At 57.5% G+C, this 21,288-nt stretch overlaps 1 protein-coding gene across 1 annotated transcript in view; it reads right to left on the bottom strand.

Moving 5' to 3' along the window:
• Positions 1-4,327: 4,327 nt before the first annotated feature.
• ADAMTSL2 (ADAMTS like 2) overlaps positions 4,328-21,288 on the bottom strand; it is a 34,662-nt gene continuing 17,701 nt past the window's right edge. The window contains exons 13-20 of the mRNA XM_054174377.1: positions 17,051-17,154; positions 14,390-14,516; positions 12,076-12,289; positions 11,099-11,254; positions 9,480-9,650; positions 9,170-9,346; positions 7,110-7,254; positions 4,328-4,919 (exon numbers count right to left, since the gene is read on the bottom strand). Coding sequence (XP_054030352.1) covers positions 4,801-4,919; positions 7,110-7,254; positions 9,170-9,346; positions 9,480-9,650; positions 11,099-11,254; positions 12,076-12,289; positions 14,390-14,516; positions 17,051-17,154 — 1,213 coding nt within the window. The 3' untranslated portion in view covers positions 4,328-4,800. The remainder of the gene's footprint in view (positions 4,920-7,109; positions 7,255-9,169; positions 9,347-9,479; positions 9,651-11,098; positions 11,255-12,075; positions 12,290-14,389; positions 14,517-17,050; positions 17,155-21,288) is intronic.

The following is a 21,288-nucleotide window of genomic DNA, read 5'->3' as shown; positions in this document are numbered from 1 at the left end:
TTTGTACGGCCTGAAAGCCTCTCCTCCACCTCCAGCCAGAGCACTGAGCACAAGCAACGAATCCCAGACCCCCCAGCAGGGTGGGAAGTCGAAAGGGACCTCTGCAGCTCACCCTCTCCCACCCAGGGGCACCCCACAGCAGCTTGCCCAGGAGCACAATGGCCAGGGGGGGTTGGAAGCTCTGCAGAGGAGGCTCCACAGCCTCCCTGGGCAGCCTGCTCCAGGGCTCAGCACCCTCACAGCACAGAACTTTCTCCTCCTGCTCAGGTGGAACCTCCTGGGTTCCAGTTTGTGCCCCTTGCCCCTTGTCCTGCCCCTGGGCACCACTGAGCAGAATCTGGGCCCATCCTTTGCCCCCCCTCCCCAGCCTTTAGCTCTTGATGGGAAGTGCTGGCTGCCAGTTGGCTCATGCTGGGTGTGAGGAGCTGTCTGTTGCTGTGTGCTGAGGGCACACTGCAGCTGAGAGCTCCTGCTCCTAGTCTGCAATGTGCACACACCCCCTACCCCCCCACCATGGGCCCACAGCAAAGCAGGGCTGCTGTTGTCCACCCTTCCACACCCCCCCGTCCATCCTGCAGCCCTGTGTGTGCACATCCCAGCCCTGCATCCCAGCCCCACATCCCAGCCTCCTCCCTCCTCCCATTGGTCATTTATCCGTCCCTGGGTGCTCCCAGCTGGGCTTAGGCTGAAGCAGGGCAGCACAGCCTGGCCCTGGAGCCCACCTGATGGAGCTGGGCTGGCAGCTTTGCACCCCCCACTGCACGGCCTGGCTGTGGCAAGAGCACACAGCACAGCTTGGGAGGGAGCTATCCACCCAACCACTCTCTGAACAGCCACCCCTACCCCCCCTGCTCCAGATCCTGCCACATGGGAACCTCTGGTTGAGGGCTGGCCAAGCAAGAGCATGGCCACGTGTGTGCCCCCCCCTGCATGCACCTTTCTCCATGCATTTGTGCTTTCCTTTCTTCTTTAAAACAAACCCCAAAGCCTGGCCCTTCCTCCTCAGCCAGGACCGTGGCAGAACAGTTTGGGCTCAGGCAAAGGCCTTTCTGTGTGCTTGGGTTTGCATTCTGCAGCCATTTCCCCCAGCTGGACCCCAGCCCCCTGGCTGCAGCACCCAGGGCATCCCTCAGCCCTGGACGTGCTCTGAAGGCCCTGTTTGGATGAGCCAGCTCTTGGAGAGGCAGAACCACACACTGGGGATGTGAGGCCTCTCTGGTGTCTCCTGCCTGGCTCAGTTGCTCCTCTCTGACCTCGCAGCGCTCCCGCTTTGCCCTGCACAGCCTCCTCCTTCTCCCACAGCCTGCATTATTCAGGTGAAAAGCATCGTGCTGGATCTGGGGGCTTGGCTGCTGGGGGGCTGGACTGGCTGCCAAGAGCCTCAGGGCTGTGCTCTGGGTCAGTTCTCCTTTCTGAAGACATGATGGGAAGCATCACCTGCTCCCCAGCTCCCCAAGACTCTCCAGGGCCCAGCTGGATCTTTTCCTTTTGACCACGAGGGCTCTGCATCCCACAGGCAACCTTTTGAAGTCCAAGTCAAGTCTTTGCAAATGAGTATCTTTGACTTTCTTTGGGGCTAGGGGTGGGGGTCTGGTTGGGGGCAGGGGGTGGGGGGTGACTGGGGTTGGTTTCATACATGTTTAATATTCTGGGCTGGGTGTCTGTGGTGCTGTGTCCTAGGAGCACCATGTCCCTGCTCCAGGGGGGCAGCAGCCATGCAGGCTTTGCTCCTTTGTACAGTTCTCACTGGGGTTTCTTGCCAAGCATCAGTCCCTCCTCTCTGCATTCCTTCTCCCCCTACTTCTCCCCCCAACCTCTCTTCCCTTTTCCCTTCTCCCTTTGCCCTTCTCCCTTCTTTTCCCTTGTCCCTTTCCGCTTCTCCCCTCTCCCTTTTCCATTCTCCCCTCCCCTTTCCCTTCTCCTTTCTCCCTTCTCCCTTTCCCCTTCTCCCCTTTCCCCTTCTCCCCTTTCCCCTTCTCCCCTTTCCCCCTCTCCCCTTTCCCCCTCTCCCCTTTCCCTTTTTTCCCCTTTCCCCCTCTCCCCTTTCCCCCTCTCCCCTTTCCCCCTCTCCCCTTTCCCCCTCTCCCCTTTCCCCCTCTCCCCTTTCCCCCTCTCCCCTTTCCCCCTCTCCCCTTTCCCCCTCTCCCCTTTCCCCCTCTCCCTTCCCTTCCCAGCACCTGGTTGGTTTCTCCCCAGCCTTCACCTGGTGATCTCTTGTACAGGACTTGGGGAATCACAGAGGGGGGGGGAAAAGCCAAAAAAAAAAGAGAATAAACTCCTTTGCCAGAGGTTTGGAGGCTGCTCTTTGTGTCTCTCTGTCTTCAAACACAGCCTGTGGCTGGGGGAGCAGTCACAGCTGGTTCCCTGCAGCTGAGGGGAGCACACAGCAGGGATTGGGGGGCACCCATGGGTACAGGGGATGCTAAAGGGGCTCAGTGAGTCATGTCCAGGGAAACAGAGCAGTGACCCCCCCTGGGAGCAGGGGAAGGCTCTTCCCAAGAGTGGTTGACCTTGGAAATGTGCTGCCCAGGGAGGTGGTGGAGTCCCCATCCCTGGAGGTGTCTAGGAAGAGCCTGGAGGGGGTGCTTGGTGCCATGGTTGAGTTGATCAGATGGTGCTGGGTGAGAGGTTGGGCTCCATGGTCTCAAAGGTCTCTTCCAACCTGGTCTAGTCTAGTCTAAAGCAGTTCCTAAAGCCACACACACAATCCAACCCCAAAGGGCCCCTGACCCAGGGCAACCATCCTAATATCCCAAGCAGGCCAACAGCATCCTAGCCTGGATCAGGAATGTTGTGGCCAGCAGGACCAGGGAAGGGATCTTGCCCTGGTAAGGGATTGCACTGCTGAGCACACACCCCAAATTCTGGGGTCAGTTTTGGGCTCCTCACTCCAAGAAGGGCATGGAGGGGCTGGAGCAGGTCCAGAGAAGGGCAAGGAAGCTGGGGAAGGGGCTGGAGAACAGGGCTGGGGAGGAGCAGCTGAGGGAACTGGGGGTGTTGAGTGTGGAGAAGAGGAGGCTGAGGGGAGACCTCATTGCCCTCTACAGCTCCCTGAGAGGAGGTTGGTGTGAGGCAGGGGTTAGTCTCCTACTATCAGGTGATAGAAGGAGAAGAGATGGCCTGAAAGTGTGGCAGGGGAGGGTTAGGGAACAAATTCTTTATGGAAAAAGTGGTCAGGGTTTGGCAGAAGCTGCCCAGGGAGGTGGTGGAGTCCCCAGCCCTGGAAATGTGCAAGAAACCTGTGGCCATGGCACGTGGGGGCCATGGTGGTGTTGGGTTGATGATTGGACTCTAGCTTAGAGGTCTCTTCCAACCCAAACCAGTTTGTGCTTCACCCCCACTGCTGGGACCTTCCCCTTGCCTCTCTCTCCCTGCCTCCACCCTTCCCTCTGGGCTCAGAGCTGTTCCTCTTCCCCCCACCCTGGGGGCCAGCTCACCAGTTCTGACTCCCAGCACCCCTGCTCCCAGGAAGTGGAGAGCAAAGCAAGGTTAACCACCATAAATATGACAACTTTATTACAATATCCAGGAGGAGTACAAATTACTGATTAATGTGGATAGAGCTCACTGTCTGTAAACAAATATATTAAAACCAAACCAAAGAAGAGCATTTCTGGTGCTATAAAGTGCAGTTATGTTTCCATATTATATACAAGATGTCAGCATTAGGGGGGGGGGGGATGGGAAAGGGGAAGGGGTTGCAGGGGGGTGGTCTAAGGGCTATGGAGCTACCACTTGGTTGAGATCAAACCCTCTGAAAAAGTGTGCACCTACCTATTCCACAAGAAGGGCTCAGGCTCCACTTCACTCAGCAACCCAAGGAGGAAATCAGCTCCCCACCCAGCTCAGGAGAGCACCCCAGGGCTTGGGGAGAAATTAGGAGAGAGGCAACAACCCAACACCCCCCACCCCCCCCCCCCAACACACAGCCTTGGGGAAGGGAGACTTGGCCTTGGTGAAGCTCACACCTTCAGAGGTTCACAGGAGGCAGCAGGCTGGAGGGCACCCTCCAAAGTCATCCTGTCCAGCCCCCCACCTCCTGCAGTCAGCAGGGACATCCCCAACTAGAGCAGGTTGCTCAGGACCACAGCAAGTTTGACCTTGAAGGGCTCCAGGGCTGGGGCCTCAGCCTGTGGCAGTGTTTTACCACCCAGAGAGTGATGAGCTTCCTCCTGCTGGCCAACCTAAACCTGCTCCAGCTCCAAACCACTGCCCTCGTCCTATCTCCAGGGGCCCTTCCCAACAGCCCCTCCCCAGCCTTCCTGTAGATCCCCTTCAGATATTGAAATGCAGCTCTAAGGCCTCCCCCCACAGAGCCTTTCCCCAGCTCTCCCAGCCTGTCCTCAGAGGAGAGAGCTTCTCCAGCCCTCTCATCAGCTTCGTGGCCTCCCCTGGACCCACTCCAGCAGGTCCACGTCCCGGTGCTGGGGGCTCCAGAGCTGGACACAGCACTCCAGGTGAAGTCTCACCAGAGCAGAGTAGAAAATGAAGGAGAAGGCTTTGTGAACCACAAGGAGGAGGGAGGGGGAACTCAAATATCCAGGAGTTTATCTACAAGCTCTGGTAGGGGAGGTGCAGGGGGAACAGGCTGGCAACGGCGCCAGCAACCTTCCCCTGCAGCAGGGAGGGACAAGGAGAGCAGTTCTGCATTGGTGGGAATGGAAAAAAAAGAACAACAAATCCCCCCCCAAAACCAAGCCCAGAAGATCCTGAACATCAGCCTGTGGGAGCTGTGGTGCTTACTAAAGGGCAGAAGGAGCCCTGGGCAGGGGAGGTGCAGCCCAGGGGTGCCGGTGGGCACTAGGAGTGGGGCGCACGGCAGGAGCGGCAGCAGGCTTTGCTGTAGTACCAGTGGCTGCACAGGTTGACTTTGATGGCCAAAGCACAGTTGGTTCCTGCCTGGTCTTGGCAGCTGTCATCTGGGGAAGAGAAGGGAGAAGGTGTTGGTACAGGAAAGAAAAAGAAAGGGCAAAGGGCCTGAGGTGGTTTCCCTGTGCACAAAGAGGCTGCAGCTGGCATCTCGGAGAGCCATGGGAGGGGTTGGGTTGGAAGGGACCTTTAAAGGTCATCAAGTCCAACAACCCCCCTGCAGTCAGCAGGGGCATCCCCAACTAGAGCAGGCTGCTCAGAGCCCCAGACAACCTGACCTGGAATGGTTCCACCTCTATCTGTAAGCAGAGCTGGGGTCTCATCACCTTCAGTGTCAAGAATTCCTTCCTTCTCTTTAGCCTGAATCTCCCTCTTCGAGTTTCAAACCAGCAGCCCTTGTCCTGTCAAGACAGGCCCTGCTCAAAAGCCTGGCCCCATGTTTCTCCTTGGCCCCTTTAAATACTGAGAGGCCACCAGAAGGTCTCCCTGGAGCCTTCTCTTCTCCAGACTGAGCAACCCCAACTCTCAGCTACCAGGAGGCTCCTCGCAAGCACTGTGCTGCACGCTGGAGCCTTCAGGAGAGGTCAGCTGAGGGCACCCAGCAGGTCCAGAGCTGAGCCAGGAGCCAGCCCCCAGCTTAGAATAGAATAGAATAGAATAGAATAGAATAGAATAGAATAGAATAGAATAGAATAAAACAGGTTGGAAGAGACCTTTGAGATCATCAAGTCCAACCTACCATCCACCACTATCTGATCAACTCAACCATGGCACCGAGCATCTCATCCAGTCTCTTCCTAAACACCTCCAGGGATGGGGACTCCACCACCTCCCTGGGCAGCACATCCCCATGGCCAATCTCTTTTTCTGGGAAGAATTTCTTCCTCACCTCCAGCCTAAACCTCCCCTGGCACAGCTTGAGACTGTGTCCTCTTGTTCTGGTGCTGGGTGCCTGGGAGAAGAGACCAACCCCCACCCGGCTACAGCCTCCCTTCAGGTAGCTGTAGACAGCACTAAGGTCTGCCCTGAGCCTCCTCTTCTCCAGCCTCAGCAACCCCAGCTCCCTCAGCCTCTCCTCACAGGGCTGTGCTCCCTTTTTCATGCTTTCTCTCCCACCCCATCCTTATTCCCAAGTCCTGTCACAGAATCAGAACCTGGTGCTCACCACAGCTCCCAGAGGCTCAGAGCCAGCAGCTGAGTCAGGTAGTGAGGGGGTTACAAATCCTGCAGGACATGTGGAGACCCAAAAAATCCATCCAAATAATGGCACAGAGGGAACTTCCCCTGACACCAGCTGGAGTCACAGAACCAGCACCCAAATCAAAGCTCCCTTTTTCACTTCTTCAGGCCAGAGGTTGCTTCTTTCAAAGCCTCTGCTCCGTTCAGTGGGTTTGCAGAACCCCAGCAGCTCAGCGTGGGGAGGGCTGGAAGGGACCTCTGGGGATCACCCAGTCCAACCCCCCCCTGTTAAAGCAGGGCACCCACAGCAGGAGCACAACAGCCAGGGGGATGTGGGATCTCTCCAGAGGAGACTGCACAACCTCTCTGGGCAGCCTGCCCTAGGGCTCAGCACCCTCAACACCAAACAACTTTCTCCTCACGTTCAGATGGAACCTCCTGGGCTCCAGTCTGTGCTTGCTGCCCCTTGTCCTGTTGCTGGGCACCACCTGGCCCCAGCTCTTGCTGAGCATTGCTCAGCTCCCCTCTGGGGCTGCTCTGCTCCAGGCTCATCAGCCCCAGGGCTCTCAGAGCCTCTGCTCCTCACAGAGCTGCTCCAGGCCCCTCAGCAGCTTTTGTAGCCTCCTCTGGACTGTCTCCAACAGCTCCCTGTCCAGGGACCCCAAAACTGGCAGCAGTACTCCAGATGTGATTAGGGCAGAACAGAAGGAGAAGAGAAGCTCTCTTGCCCTGCTGGCCACACTCTTCTTCATGCCCCCCAGGACACTGCTGTCCTTCTTGGCCACAGCACTGCCTCATGGGGAGCTGCTTGTCCGGCAGCACTCCCAGGTCCCTCTCTGCAGAGCTGTTTGCCAGCAGCTCACCCCTGCCCTGCCCTGGTGCACTGCTTACCCCCCCAGAAGCAGCCAGGGCACAGGAGGTGACCTCTCCCCCTTCACACCCTCCCTGGGATCGCTGGGGCTGGTGGAAGCGAAGATGCTGGACAGTGCTGCTCTGGGGTTGGGGAGGGGAAATCAGTGTGGAATCAGTGCTGGAGGGGTGCTGCCAGAGGCAGGGCTCACCTGGGGGCTCCGTGGGGCAGGGCTGAAGGTCACAGGTCTGCTTGCCCACCGGCTTCACCAGGGGGTCGCAGCCCCGGACGATGTCCTTGCCTTGGTAGCACTTCACGTCCCGCATCCGCACGCCGATGCCGCAGGTCTTTGTGCACTGGGGAAGAGAGAGGAGGGGTGAGGGGAGACCCCTAGCGTCACAGGGCGGAGGTGAGGACCCCACCCCGGCGTCACAGAGGTGAGGGGAGACCCCCAGCATGCCAGGGGGGAGGGGACACCCCCCTCCAGTGTCACAGGGGTGGTGTAAGACACACCACCCCCTCTAGTGTGACAGGGGTGAGGGGAGACCCCCCCAGAATCACAGGGGTGAGGGGGGAGATCCCCCCCCAGAGTCACAAGGGTGAGGGGGGAGACACACCACCCCCCCAGCATGACAGGGGTGCCAAGCCAGGATGTGCTAAACCAGTCTGGAGGTGTCAGGGCCAGGAGCTGACCTCTTCCCCCTGGCTGTTTTCCCTGCCTCAGCCCCAGGCTGCTGGCCTCTTGCTCCATCTTTGCTTCCAGCCCCATCAGCTGCTGCTGCCCAGGGATATGTGGATGGAGTCCCACCCTTGGCACTGCCATCCTCCCTCCTCCCTCTACACACAAACTCAGCCCATAGGCTGCCCCATGGCACACAGGACCCCACTCCCCGCCTCGAAGCAGCAGCCCAAGTGTGGGGCTGGGAGGTCAGCAGCTCTGCACAGCCTGCTGTGGGTCTGCAGAGCTGCTCCAGAGCCTGGCACTGGCTGCTGCTGCTGCCCCTTGGATGCCTTCTCAGGCTGGGATTACAGCAAGGCTGCTCTGGCTAATTATGGGCTGCAAGGAGGGTTTCTGCAAGACTAAACAAAATGAGGAGCCTGGAGCGTGGAGGAGGAGGAGGAGGAGGGTTGTGGTGGGGAGGGCTGGCAGGGAGATCATCACAGCTCCTCACCCACACTTGCTGGGCTCAGACCATGGCTGCTGGATCCCAGCTGCCTGTGTGGAGTCCACAGGGTGCTGGGGCAAACTCTGCTCCCAAACCTGCATCCCCCAGCCCCTGCATCCCCAGGGGCAGCCATCCCAAGGGCTCCACACACCCTCAGGCACACTCCCACCAGTGGCTGCAGGGGGGGGGGGGGGAAGAAAGGAAAGAATAAAACCCTCAAAGCCAACCCCAAACACCACCTCCCCTCCTTCCTCTTCTCCCTGAGCACAGCCAGTCCCAGCTGCACCATGGCACAAGCTGTCAGTGCAGGAAAAGGAACCCCCTGGGCTGTGTCTTCATGGGAAGAGACTGCAGGAGAGGGCTGGTGAGGAGCAGCTGGGAGAACTGGGGGGGTTTAGCCTGGAGAGGAGGAAGCTGAGGGAAGACCTCATTGCTCTCTGCAGCTCCCTTGGAAGGAGGCTGGAGCCAGGTGGGGGTTGAGATCTTCTCCCTACTAACAAGTGATAGGATGAGAGGAAATGGCCTCAGGTTGCACCAGGGGAGGTTGAGGTTGGACATTAGAAGTGACTTCTTCTCTCTAAGGGTTCTCAAAGACTAGAAGAGGCTCTCCAGGGAGGTGGTTGAATCCCTGGAGGTGCTGAGAAGATGCAGAGATGTGGAGTTAAGGGACATGGCTCAGCCCCAGCCTTGGTAGAGTTAGAGAATGCTTGGGCTGGAGGACCTTAAAGCTCTTTTCCAACCATAATTCCATGATTCTATCATCTCAGGGTATTTTGCAGGCAGTGGGACCCTTGGCCCATGAGGACAGGGCACCACGTGCTCAGCACACACACAAGGCCAGACTGAGGAGGAGAGCAGACTCAGAGGGGAGATTAGGAGGAAATCTCTACAGTGAGGGTGGAGAGACACTGGAACAGGTTTCCCAGGGAGGTCATGGGTGCTCAAGGCCAGGCTGGATGAAGCCTTGAGCAACCTGGGCTGGTGGGAGGTGTCCCTGCCCATGGCAGGGGGGTTGGAACTGGTTGCTCTTTAAGGTCCCTTCCAACCCAACCTGTTCCATGGACCTACAAAGGGCCTCTTTCCCCACGGCTCCCTGCCTGCTCACCTCGGACCAGGGGGTGGTGTACCACTTGAAGCAGGGCCTCTCAAAACAGGTTGTCTCCTCCACAGGCTTCTTGGCCACGTCGCAGTCGGCAGGGCTGCGAGTCTTGATCTTGCCGTTGACGATCTCCAGGCAGAGCACAATCCTCTTCTTCACGCCGCGGCCGCACGTCGTGTTGCACTGCAGGGGGCGGCAGCAGGGCTGGGCTGGGCTGAGACGACCCCCCCCCCAACGAGGGGCATCCCTCCTCCGCGACCCCCCACCCCCCCAAACCCACGCCCAGGGGTCGGGAGAAGGGGGGCGCTGCACTCACCCGCTCCCAGTCCTGCGCCAGCCAGTGCGAGGGGCAGTTCTTGTCCCCGCAGGGGTGGATGGCCAGGGGCTTGCTCTCCAGGTGGCACTGGGACTCGGGCACCACCCGCCCGTCGCTGGTCTTGCAGTAGACGTGGCGAATCATCCTGCCCTGCCCGCAGCCCCCGCTGCACTGCAACCAACAGCGGCACCTCAGCGCCCGCCGGGGGGCGCCACGGCTCCGTCCTCACCCCCCACCACGGGCACTCGGATGCCCCCCCCTGGGGCTCGGCCACCTCCCCAGCCCAACCTTCCCCACATCAGGGAAAGAGACTTGAGGCTGCTCCAAGCCTCCCCCAGCCCGGGCTAAGTGGGAGGTGTCCCTGCTCATGGCAGGGGAGGAGTTGGAACTGGATGATGACCTCTAAGGCCCCTTCCAAGCCAAGGGAGATTTAGACCGGAGGTTAGGAAGAAATTCTTGGCAGTGAGGGTGGTGAGACTCTGGGACAGCAGGCTGCCCAGGGAGGTCGTGGCTGCCCCCTCCTTGGAGGTGGTCAAGGCCAGGCTGGGTGAGGCTTTGAGCCTGGGCTGGTGGGAGGTGTCCCTGCTCATTGCAGGGGAGTTGAGACTGGATGACCCTGAAGGTCCTTTCCTGAAGGTCCCTTCCAACCCAAACTATTCTATGATTATTGGGGTTTAGCTTAGAATAGCTGGAGGGAAGCTCAGTGCCTCCTTCCCTAGGCAGTCCCACCACAGCCAACACCCCCCCTGGTCCCACCACGCAGGTGCTGAGCAGAACTCAGCATCTCATAGGTCAGGCAGCAGTGAGGAGCCCTGGAGTGGCTCAAAGAGAGGTGAAAGGCAAGGGGAGCATGCAAGGGGTTGCAAAGTGTTCTGCCCTGAACAGCAGTGGAGGCAGTGAGGGCTCCTCAGCTCCTTGGTGGAGCTGTGAGGAGTTTGATGTGCTGCTGCTGCTGCTGCCATGGAAACTGCTTATTTTTAGCTGCTGCTAATGTATCAAATCTGGGTAAAAATAGCTGGGGATGAAGGGGGAACTCTTGGAGCAGAACTGTGCAGAGAAGGGGGGAAAAGAAAGAGAGAAAGAGAAAAAAAAAGGGAAAGGGGGAAAAGAGAGAAAGAGGGAAAAAAGGGGAAGGGGGAAAAGAGAGAAAGAGGAAAAAAGGGGAAGGGGGGAAAGAGAGAAAGAGGAAAAAAGGGGAAGGGGGAAAAGAGAGAAAGAGGAAAAAAGGGGAAGGGGGGAAAGAGAGAAAGAGGAAAAAAGGGGAAGGGGGAAAAGAGAGAAAGAGGAAAAGAAGGGAAGGGGGAAAATAGAGGAGGAAAAAAAGGAAGGGGGAAAATAGAGGGGGGGAAAAGGGAAGGGGGAAAAGAGAGAAAGGAAAAAAAACAGGGAAGGGGGAAAAGAGAGAAAGGGGGGAAAAAGAGAAAGATAAAAAGAAGGGGGAAACGAAAAGAGTAAAAGGGAAAAGGGGTTGCCTACAGGTCTGTTGGAGCTGGGAGCTGCTGGGAAGGATGAACCCAGTCCAGAACTGCCAGCACCAGAGCCCCCATCGCGGCTGCGGACAGCGCCAGCGGCTGTGGCCAGCACGGGCACTGCGCCACCGTCCATCCCCGGGCTCTCACCGGTCCCCAGTCGGAGACGGTCCACTGGCGGTCGCAGGGGGGCCCGGTGCAGTTCTTCTCGGCCAGGGGCCGGGCGCTGGCGTCGCACAGCTTCTCCTCCTCCGAGCAGCGGATGTCCCTCGTCACCACGCTCCGCTCGCCGCACCGCGCCGAGCACTACCGGCAGGAGACAGCGGCTGCCATCAGCAGCGCCGCCGGGACCTGCTGCCCGGCGCGCTTGGGGACTCTCTTTTAACATGAACTACGACAAGGTGGAGCAAGCATCCCGGGAGGGGCTCAAAAAACCCCCAAACGTGTGGCCGCGGCACTCTGGGACGTGGTTTAGTGGGCATGGGGGCTGATGGTCTTAGAGGGCTTTGCCAACCTGCCTGATTCCGTGGGTCTAAAGGCTCAGAGCAGACACTGCCCAGTGAATAGGTGGCTGTAGAACAACCCATAGCAAAGCCAACACAATTCACATGGGAGGGGGGAACCTCCTTCCTGGCACCTTGCAGGCTGAAGAGGCTGCCAAGCAATTAGTGGTGGGAAGATCTCAGCCGTGGACGGAGATCTTGGCTGTCAATGCCAACACCTTATGAGGAGCCAGAGGCTGCGAGGGACTTAGGGTGAGGGGGGACCTGAAAGGGATCCAGAGCTTCATTTTGGGGGGTGGGAAAAAAAGTTCATGGTGTGTTTTGGGGGCAGGGGTGCACGGCAGGAGCAGGGGCACACAGCAGGGGCAGGGGCACACGGCAGTCCATGTGCAATGGGCTGCAGCTGGTGTCCTGTGAGGCAGAGCCTGTGATAAGTTCCACTCCACCAACACAACTTCAGACCATGGCTGAGTGGCCACAGAGGTGCTGGGTTGATAGCCGGACCGAGATGACCCTTAGAGATCTCTCCCAGCCTTCACGCCCCCGCGGCGGGAGCGGGGAAGCGGAGCCCCTGCGCGCTTTACCCTCGGCGCCGCCGGGCCGGCCGGCCCCTCGGGGCCTTACCTCTGACCACTCTGACATCTCCCACTGGGGCCCACAGGCTGGGTTCTTGCAGACCTTGCGCTCGTCGGGCCGGGCGATGTCTGCGGACTCGCAGAGGTCGCTGTAGACGGAGCTGTCGAAGCCCGGGGAGATCATCTTCCAGCAGCGCACGATGCGGAACTGGTAGCCCTCCCCGCAGGTCCGCGAGCACTCGCTCCAGCTGCTGGTCTCCCACCTGCGCAGGCACCAGAGGATGGCCGTGGGGCACGGCTGCACCGGGGCTGGAGCAGCAGCCCGCGGGTGAAACCCTGCCTGCCGCCAGCTGGAGGGAGATGGCTGCGGTAGGAGCGGGCTGCAAGTCGGCTGCAAGTCGGCCGCCATGGGAGAGGTCTTCCCATGGGATAGGAGGTCTTAACCTGTGGGGGTTTCACCCAGCAGGTGTGGTGCCCACAGTGGATGCTGAAGCCAGACTGCAGAGGCAAAGGAGGTGCTGGCACTAGTGCCCTGACTGCTAAGGGTTTGTCACCCACTCCCCAGCTGCAGCCCCACCAGCACATCTCTTGGCCACGCTTTCTGCCCGCCTTTGAGCTGTCTTTTCGGCCTGGGGAGGACCCAAGCACCCATCACACCCTGCAAATCCCAGCAATGAATGTCCCACAAAGGTGTCTGAGCCCTGGTGGAGCAGGTGCTCATGGACCAGCACCACTCTAGCTCTGCTCAGGACACCAGACGGGCTGGAAGAGCTGGGATCTGCTCCAAGGCTGCCCCCTTACTGCCCCAACATCACAAAAGGGGAGCAGCTTCTGAACCCTGGGGAAAGAGAGCAGCAGTCAAGGTTTCTGCAGGACACTCACAGGATGGTGAGTGAAGAATGAGCTAAATGGATCAGAATTCACATTCTGTGTTGTGGAGAGACAGGGAGCTACTGGAGAGACTCCAGAGGAGGCTACCAAGATGCTGAGGGGCCTGCAGCATCTCTGTGAGGAGGAAAGGCTGAGAGCCCTGAAGCTGATGAACCTGGAGAAGAGCAGCCCCAGAGGGGATCTGAGCAATGCTCAGCAAGAGCTGAAGGGCAGGGGGCAAGAGGATGGGACCAGGCTCTTCTCAGTGGTGCCCAGGGACAGGACAAGGAGCCATGGGCACAAACTGGAACCCAGCAGGTTCCATCTGAACAGAAGACACTTGTTTGGTGTGAGGCTGCTGGAGGCCTGGAGCAGGCTGCCCAGGGAGGTTGTGGAGTCTCCTTGTGCTAAATTCCTAGAGGGGTTTGGATTGGAGGGACCTTTAAAGTGCACCCAGCCCAACCCTCCAGCAGTCAGCAGCAACATCTGCAACTAGAGCAGGCTGCTCAGAGCCCCAACAACCTGGCCCAGAGTGCTCCCATCCCCACACTTTTCTTGCCCCAGTTGCAGCCTACCCTGGCTTTCAGCCTTACCATGCAAAGTTCAATGAGATCTTAGACTGCCAAAGTTCTCCTTCACAGCTACCCAAGGTAAAAGCAAACACTCTCCAGGGACCAGGCACCATCCCTGGTCCCTGGCATCACTCCAGCCTTGCTTTGCACTGCAGACAAGTGACAGCATTGCAGGACTTGCACCAGGCAGCTTTTCTTCTCCCTTCATCCTGTCCCTAAGTCTGACACCATCAGAGTGCTCTCTGATGGGCACTGCTCTGTCCTACCCATAACTGCTGCTCCCTGCAAACCCTCCAAGCAGCTCACGTTCCAAAGCAGCAGGGAGCTGCCCCAAGCCACACAGCCTGGCTCTGGCCTGCAGTCCTGCTTTGGGATAGAGCCACAGCAGAAGGGAAACCTTCTGAAGGACTTCCAGCACCACATCAGAAGGAAAAAGCCTTTGGAAGGACTTCCAGCACGGATTGCCCTCTGAACCATCTCTTGCCTTGCCACAAGCAAACCTCAGGGCTGTTTGGGATGCTGAAGGAGGCAGGAGGCTGGACCCATGGCATGGTTTGCAAGTCCAGTGCCCTCCAGCCAGCTCACACACATTCCTCCACCTCCTGGCCGTGGTTTGAAGCTGGGCTTGACTTCGATGGGACCCCCTGGGCACAAACCCTGCCAGGATTTATGGAAGTGCCATGGCTCAAGGCTCCTGCCTGTAAGAACTGTGGAGCATAACCCAAGAGAGGAAGTTTTAAGCTGGCAGCTTGAGTTGGAGCCCTCCGAAGGAAGCTCCTGCTGCACCCTGGGCAGACGCAGCTAGAGGAGGAGGGGCGAAGGTGCTACGGCCTCGTCCCTACTGCCTCCCCCCAAACAAATCCACACCAGCCCCCTCCCCACAACACATCCACAGCAGAGCAAGCCCTGGTGAGGTGATACCTTGGCTGGCACTCTCTCCCAGCACAGAACTCATGGATGGGCTCGGGGCGGGTCATGGCATCACAGTAGGTATCATCCACTTCGATCCCATCATAGCGAACACACATCGCATATGTGGACATCACTCCTGGTGTCAAAGAGAACAACACACACACAACAGAGGCTGCTTGGAATACTGGGACATCCAAACCCCTTGCTCTTCCCCTTTTTGGTTGTGGGTTGGGTGTTTTTTTAAGCTATATATTTCTCCTCCCCCCCCTCCAAAGCTTCCTCCCAACAGAAAGCAGCAAAGCCAAACAAACTCTCTGGCCCCTGGGACAGATGCTGCCAGCAAGGGAGGATCGTGGTGGCCACCCAGCCAGTGTGGGCAGTGTGGTTGAGTTTGGCTGGCTCTGAAGGTGGGCATGGCCACCCCTGCCAGGGCTTGTCACCAAGATTAATGTGTGACTAACACCTTGGATAGGGAACACTCAGGGCAACGAGGCTGCTCAGCAGCTCCCTCCACCTCACAGCCAGCAGGGTGGGAAGCACAGAAAATGGTCCCCAAGCCTCTCCATCCACCCACTCTCTCTTTCTCTCTAGTCACTACACCTCATTTATGCCCAGCTGCCCCCCAGCTGCAGGCACTTTTGGCCAAGGAAGAGCTCTCCTGGGGGGCTTTGCAAGGAGGCAGCTGCCCCTCCTGCTCCCCCACCACAAGCAGGCAGAGCCAATGTCGTCACACCCAGACCTTTTCCCTTACAGCCTGCTGTGCCAGAGTAAATGTTGTCAAGCCCATTCTGGGAGCTGGCTGGGGTCCAGGAGGCTGCTCTGGCTACAGGTAAGAGGAATTGCAGCTCTCAAGAGCATGGCTTCCATGGAACTCAAACCCCTCCATTGGAATAGAGAGCTCCAGCTCTAGCCATGCTTCAGCTCCCCTCTGCTGTGGCATTCAGAAAAGGCAAGGAGAAAGGAGAAGTTTAAGTCAAACCTCTCCCAGCAGGGCAGAGCAGCGTGGCCAAGGAGGGAAAATTGTTCAGAGGGGGTCAAAGAAGTTCAAAACCATCCCAGAACATGTGGCCAGGGAAAGGGACAGCTTGGGAAGCTCCTGCTGCTGGCAAGCTGCAGGTTTGTCTCTGCTGGACAACAGCAAATGCTTAAAACCCTCAAACCCTCACATCTGTTCATTTAGGAGAGGTGCCTTAAATTGCAGCTCCTCTCTCCTCCTTTCCCCCCTTCTTTCTATCTCCAGAAGCACCACAGGGGCTGGAGCCTTTCAGGCATGGTGCAGGAAAAACTCAACCCACACACAGGCTTCACCAAGTGATGGGCTTGCAGGGACCAAGGGCTAAAGGAGGAGAGACACCAGGTGGCTTGGAGCTTCTCCAGGGACCAAAAAAAGAGGGGGGGAATTGAAGGAAAATGAAGAGAGGCTCAGGTCTGACATCCCTGGCATCTATGCTGCTGCTCCAGATTTCCACCCTCGCAGTCGAGATCAGGCTCCAGGGTGGAAGGAGTGGGAGAAACAACAAAACTCAAAGAGCCAACTGCTGGTTTGTTTCCTGCCAGAGCTGAGCAATCTTCAAGATCTCACTCTGTGGGGAGGCAGCTGAGCTTTTTCAAACCCCCTCTGAACAGTCAAAAAGGGGAAGGAGGCAAAAAAACCCCCAACCCTAAACAGAGGCACTGTGCTCTAGGATGAGATGGTAGAACAAGAGGAAATGGCCTCAAGTTGTGCCAGGGGAGGTTTAGGTTGGACATGAGGGACAATTTCTTAGTGGAAAGGGTGGTCAGGGATTGGCCCAGGCTGCCCAGGGAGGTGGTGGAATCCCCATCCCAGGAGGTGCTCAAGAGACCTGTGGCCATGGTTGGACTGGATGAGCTCAGAGGGCTTTTTCCAACCAAAACAGTTCTATGATTCTATGCTGCAGCTCAGCAGAGGCTGGGGGACCCTGCTGAGCCCCAGCTCGTCCCCACTGGGCTGGGAAGCAAAGGGGATGCCCGGAGCACTCTGAAGGGAAGGTGGTTTGCAGGAGCATTGAAGAGCCAGTCCCCAATGCACCTGTGAGGTCAGCATGCCTTGCATGCTCCCAGCCCCCTCTGCATAGAATCAATAGGGTTGGAAAAGACCTCAAAGATCATCAAGTCCAAGCTGTCACCCAACACCTCCTGACAACTAAATCCAAGTGCCACATCCAGTCCCCTCCTGAACACCTCCAGGGATGGGAACTCCACCACCTCCCTGGGCAGCACATCCCAATGGCCAACCTCTCTGGCTGGGAAGAACTTTCTCCTCACCTCAAACCTAAACTTCCCCTGGCACAGCTTGAGACTGTGTCCTCTTGTTCTGGTGCTGCTTGCCTGGGAGAAGAGACCAACCCCTGCCTGGCTACAGCCTCCCTTCAGGGAGGTGTAGAGAGCAAGAAGGTCTCCCCTGAGCCTCCTCTTCTCCTGCCCAGCTCCTCCCTCAGCCTCCCCTCACAGGGCTGTGCTCCAGACCCCTCCCCAGCCTCGTTGCCCTGCAGATTTGGGGGGGGACACACACACTAAGCCACCTCCAGAGGCCACAACCTCCCCTAGACATCACCAGGTTCCTTCCCATCCCTACCAGACATAAAAGTGACTCACAACACCAGGTGATTTTCAGCAGTGGCGCAGAAGGGGGCCGCTCCTTATAACTACCTGTGGTGCATGTAGAGCTGCAGGGTTCATGGGAGGAAAGCTTCCACCTGTACATGTCAGCAGCACTCACACCTTGGCCCTTTCTTAACAACTTCAATCTGTTTCTAGCGGTAAGCGAAACGGAGCGGAGCGGAAACCAAAACACAAAACCAAACCAACACAAAACAAAAAAACACAAAAAAACACAAAAGGAAAACAACAACAAAAATCAAATAAAAAAATAAAAAAAAAACAAAAAGAAGAGGAGAGAAAAGGGAGAGGAGAAAGGAACAAAACAAAACAAGAAGGCATTTACAAGGCGAGCGGTGGTGAGAGGCCACGTCAGACACGCACACAGCAGGCTGCAGGTCGGGTTTGGGTTGATGGGGAGGGGGTTGGGGGAGGGGGGGGTGGGGGAGAAAGGGATGGGCTTGTTTTGGTTGCTTTGTTTGCATGATTGAGGATTGATTGGTTTTATTTTACTGATTAAAAACAAGATTTGCTTTGGGGGGAGGTGGGAGGGGTCTTTGCTGGTTTCTTTTGGTCGGTTTTAAACGGATTTCACAACATACCTGTCCTGAGCCCCAAGTAGAATTCCCCAGCCCGGTTTAGAGGCAGAGCTTCCACTGTCTAGAAATAGAGAGAATGGGATAAAAACACCCACAAAGTAGAAAACAGTGCAGAATTTAAACCAGTATATATATATATATATATCTCTTAAAAGGTTGCATTTCTTTTGGGTCCTGCTCAGACACACCTGGCCCTTGACGGACAGTGACTGAAGGTGCAGTATCTCCCTACCCCTTGGCCTCGCCAGGAGGCAGCTTGCTCGAGGTGGTTGAGCAGTTGGGGGGTTGGGGGTGTTTGGGTTGTTGGTTTTTTCTCTTGGTAAGGTGGGGGGGGAGGCTCCAATCTCAGCATCTCACTCCAAGCCTGTGGCACAGGAGCTGAGGTTGGCTCCTCAGGGCACGCTTTGCTCCCAGGCACCAGGGCATGCCCAGCTTGCCTTTGCCGCTCTGCCGCTGGTGGGGTCGCTCGGGGTGGGGGAGAGGGGACGATTTGCGTCTCCCCTGCTCCACGCTGCCCACAGTGGGGGAGGAAAAGGAGGATCAGGGTCAAGCCTGGTGTGTTGAAAAAGGGTTTTGGCAAGCCAAGAAGAAGAGCTTCTCCCGGTTCAGGTTGCCACCCTGCGTGCTGTCAGGTGGGAGGACACCAGGGGTACTGCACCTCTGCAACAAAAGGCTTCGGTTCTCTCCTCGTCCCTTTGCCCTCGACACAGCTACACTGCAACAAGCCTCCAGGGTTGGATCCTGCCCTCCACTTGGCTCTGGCCTGGCAAGATGTGCAGCTTGTATGATTTCTAGGCAGCAGAAGCTCTGAAATTGCCCTTATTTAGTTGGAAAGGGGAAGGATAAACGTTCCAGCCCAGCCCTATCCAATCAAGCTTTGTGGAGAACCCAGCTGTTTCCTTTCCCACCCACCCTCGGCCTCCCCCAGCCTCCAGGAGGCTGGAAAACAACCACCACCACCTCCTTTTCCCTGCTGATTTTGCCTCTGTCAGTTTGGCAAGTGGTCACTTCCTGCGTTTTGCAGTGGAAGCAGAGTGAATGGGCCTGGTTGGTTGGGGGAGGGGGGCAGGGGAGGGAAAACAACCACCTCAGCTCCCTGTTCAGAGAGGAGTTTGTATCTTGCCCAGCTCTGCCTGGGCACCCACAGCAGCCCCCCTGAAGCCAGCCCTGGGTGCTGCCCTTTGCCACCCTGTTCAGAGTGGAGTCTGTATCTTGCCCAGCTCTGCCTGGGCACCCACAGCAGCCCCCTTGAAGCCAGCCCTGGGTGCTGCCCTTTGCCACCCAGCCAGAAGAGGACTCACAAGATGACAGTTTTCAGTCAGATCCATTAAAACCATGGTCAGCAGCTGCTTGTTTGGGCTTGAGTTAGCCTGGGGAATGGGACAGATCCTCAGCCTGCAGCCTGCTCCAATGTTTTCCCCATCACCAGGACCTGGTCTCCCTTGGAAGGGGAATATAAATCTCCCAAATAAGCTTCAGACCACATCTGAGGACAGAAGGCTTTCACCAGTGCCTCTTTAATGTACCTGAGCCTAAATGGAGAGCTTCAGCTATGTGTAAGGAGGACTCAGGGATGAATTTCTTCCCAGATAAAGCAGGCATTTGGTCACAGGGCAGTGTTCAGCCCTCTTGCCACTGCAAAGAGCAAAACTGTCATTTTGTTCCCCTCTCTCAAAGCCAACAGCAGCACTTTGGCCCTCAGAGCTGCTGGGCTTTGCCCCTGGCTTTTTGATTTCCACCCCCCCACACACCTTTTTGTTATGAGTTTTATTCTGAACTGAAGTCTTTTCTTCCCTGCCTGCTCCTGGCTTCTGCTTTTCAAGCACCATGCACCTAAACCCCCACACCAGTTCCTCACCCCCAGCTTCCCCCAAAATCCTCCCCCCAGCAACCTAACAAGTGCACAGGAACACCCCAGAGGAGGACAAGGGGTGACAGGTCCAGACTTGAACAGAAGCAGCTCCATCTGAACTTGGAACTTCTTTCCTTGAAGGGTGCTGGAGCTCTGCAGCAGGCTGCCCAGAGAGGTGGTGGAGTCTCCATCTCTGGAGAGGTTCCAAAGCCACCTGGATGTGTTCCTGTGTGACCTCCCCTAGGTGAACCTGGCTTGGCAGGGGGCTTGGCTTCAAGGATCTCCAGAGGTCCCTTCCAACCCTGCACCATTCTGTGCTTGTGTCCCTGGGATCACCTTTCTGGGGTTTGTTTTAGGCCAAATGGGGAACTCGTGGCTGCTGTGGCAGGATCATCCCTGACCACACAGCATGGCATGGGATGAAGCATGAAGGGTGCTTGGACCTGCCCTAGCATGCCACAGAAAGGTTTTAACTGCTGCAGGGGAGGGAAAATCAGCACTGTGTCCCCACCATGGCCCAAGAGCCAGCCACCCAAACCCATCCCAGCAGGGCTTGTCCCCAGAGAGGGACTAGAACACAGCTTGCTGGTGCAGAGTGCTCCTGCAGCTGGAGCCCTCCATCCACACTGAGGACTACCACAGTTCAGAGAGACAGAAGATGCTCCACCTCTAACCACCACTGTCCCACATGTACAGGCTGGCTGGTGACAGTCAGCAAAGGGTCACTGACAGGGAGTGACAAAGGAGCAGAAAGCCAACATCCATCCCAAAATGAGCCTGGGAAGGAGTGAGGAGGTCTCAGATGCAAACCCCTGCCCAGAGCCAGGCTGGCCTCAGTAAGAGACTGAGTCCCACAGAGCCTTGCACCATTTAGTTTTGCTCATGTCCCTGGAGGGAGAGTCACCACCCTGCCCCATGCCCAGGGCAAGAGGCTTCTCCCTTGTGCCCTTTCCTCCAGTGAAGCTGCTGGCTGTACCTCTCCACCTCCCTTCCTCCTGGAGGAGCAAGTCCTGTCCCCAGTGCTCTCCACATGCCTCATGTTCCACCACCCTGGCACACCAAGCCCACACCCTGCTGCCAGGATGGGCTTTGTCCTGCTGAGCTGGGTGCCAGCAGGAGCTTTAACCTTGGCCTTGTTAACCTGAGCTGGGGTTCCCCATGCAGAGTTCCCACCCAGGAGATACAGCTCAGTGTTAGGATTGGACCTGGGCTTGAAACTTTTGCCAGGAAAGGTTGGAGCAGATGATCCTTGAGGTGCCTTCTACCCTGGGATGTGATGATTCTGTGATGACAAGCACCAAGCCGGAGGGGAAGCACTGAAGGCTTGGGCACACACAGGCAGCCCCTGGTGTGCCATCCCCAGATCACTCATCCCTGCAGTGGGGGCAGAACAGCCAGGGCCCATCCCTGCCTCCTCCACCAGTGCCCACACACAGGCAGCTGCTCTCTCAGTGCCAAGAGCTGAGCTGCCAGGAAGGGGAGCAATGCCCCCATGCACAAGGGCTCTGGCAATGAGGAGCAAGGGGCTTTGGTGCCTTTTCTACCTCCCCTTCTCTACCATGCTTCCAAACAGCATGGATCCTGCAACCCAGCTACCCCACAGCTGTCTCTCAGCCCTTCCTCTGCTGCCCCACAGTGAGGGATGGAGACAGCCAGGAGCAGAACACCTCTCATCTTGAGGGTAGGTTTAGTCTGGATCGACCAGCCTGGAGATAAGGAAGGCACTTTTGACACTGGGGGTGGTGAGGCACTGACCCTGGCTGCCCAGAGAGGTGGGAGCTGCCCCATCCCTGGAAGCATCCCAGGTCAGGTTGTTTGGGGCTCTGAGCAACCTGCTC

This window comes from Dryobates pubescens, chromosome 29 (genome assembly GCF_014839835.1).
Source record: "Dryobates pubescens isolate bDryPub1 chromosome 29, bDryPub1.pri, whole genome shotgun sequence".
Classification (NCBI taxonomy): Eukaryota; Metazoa; Chordata; class Aves; order Piciformes; family Picidae; genus Dryobates; species Dryobates pubescens.
Note: the sequence above shows the minus strand (reverse complement) of the source record. Positions and strands in the feature narration are given on the sequence as shown.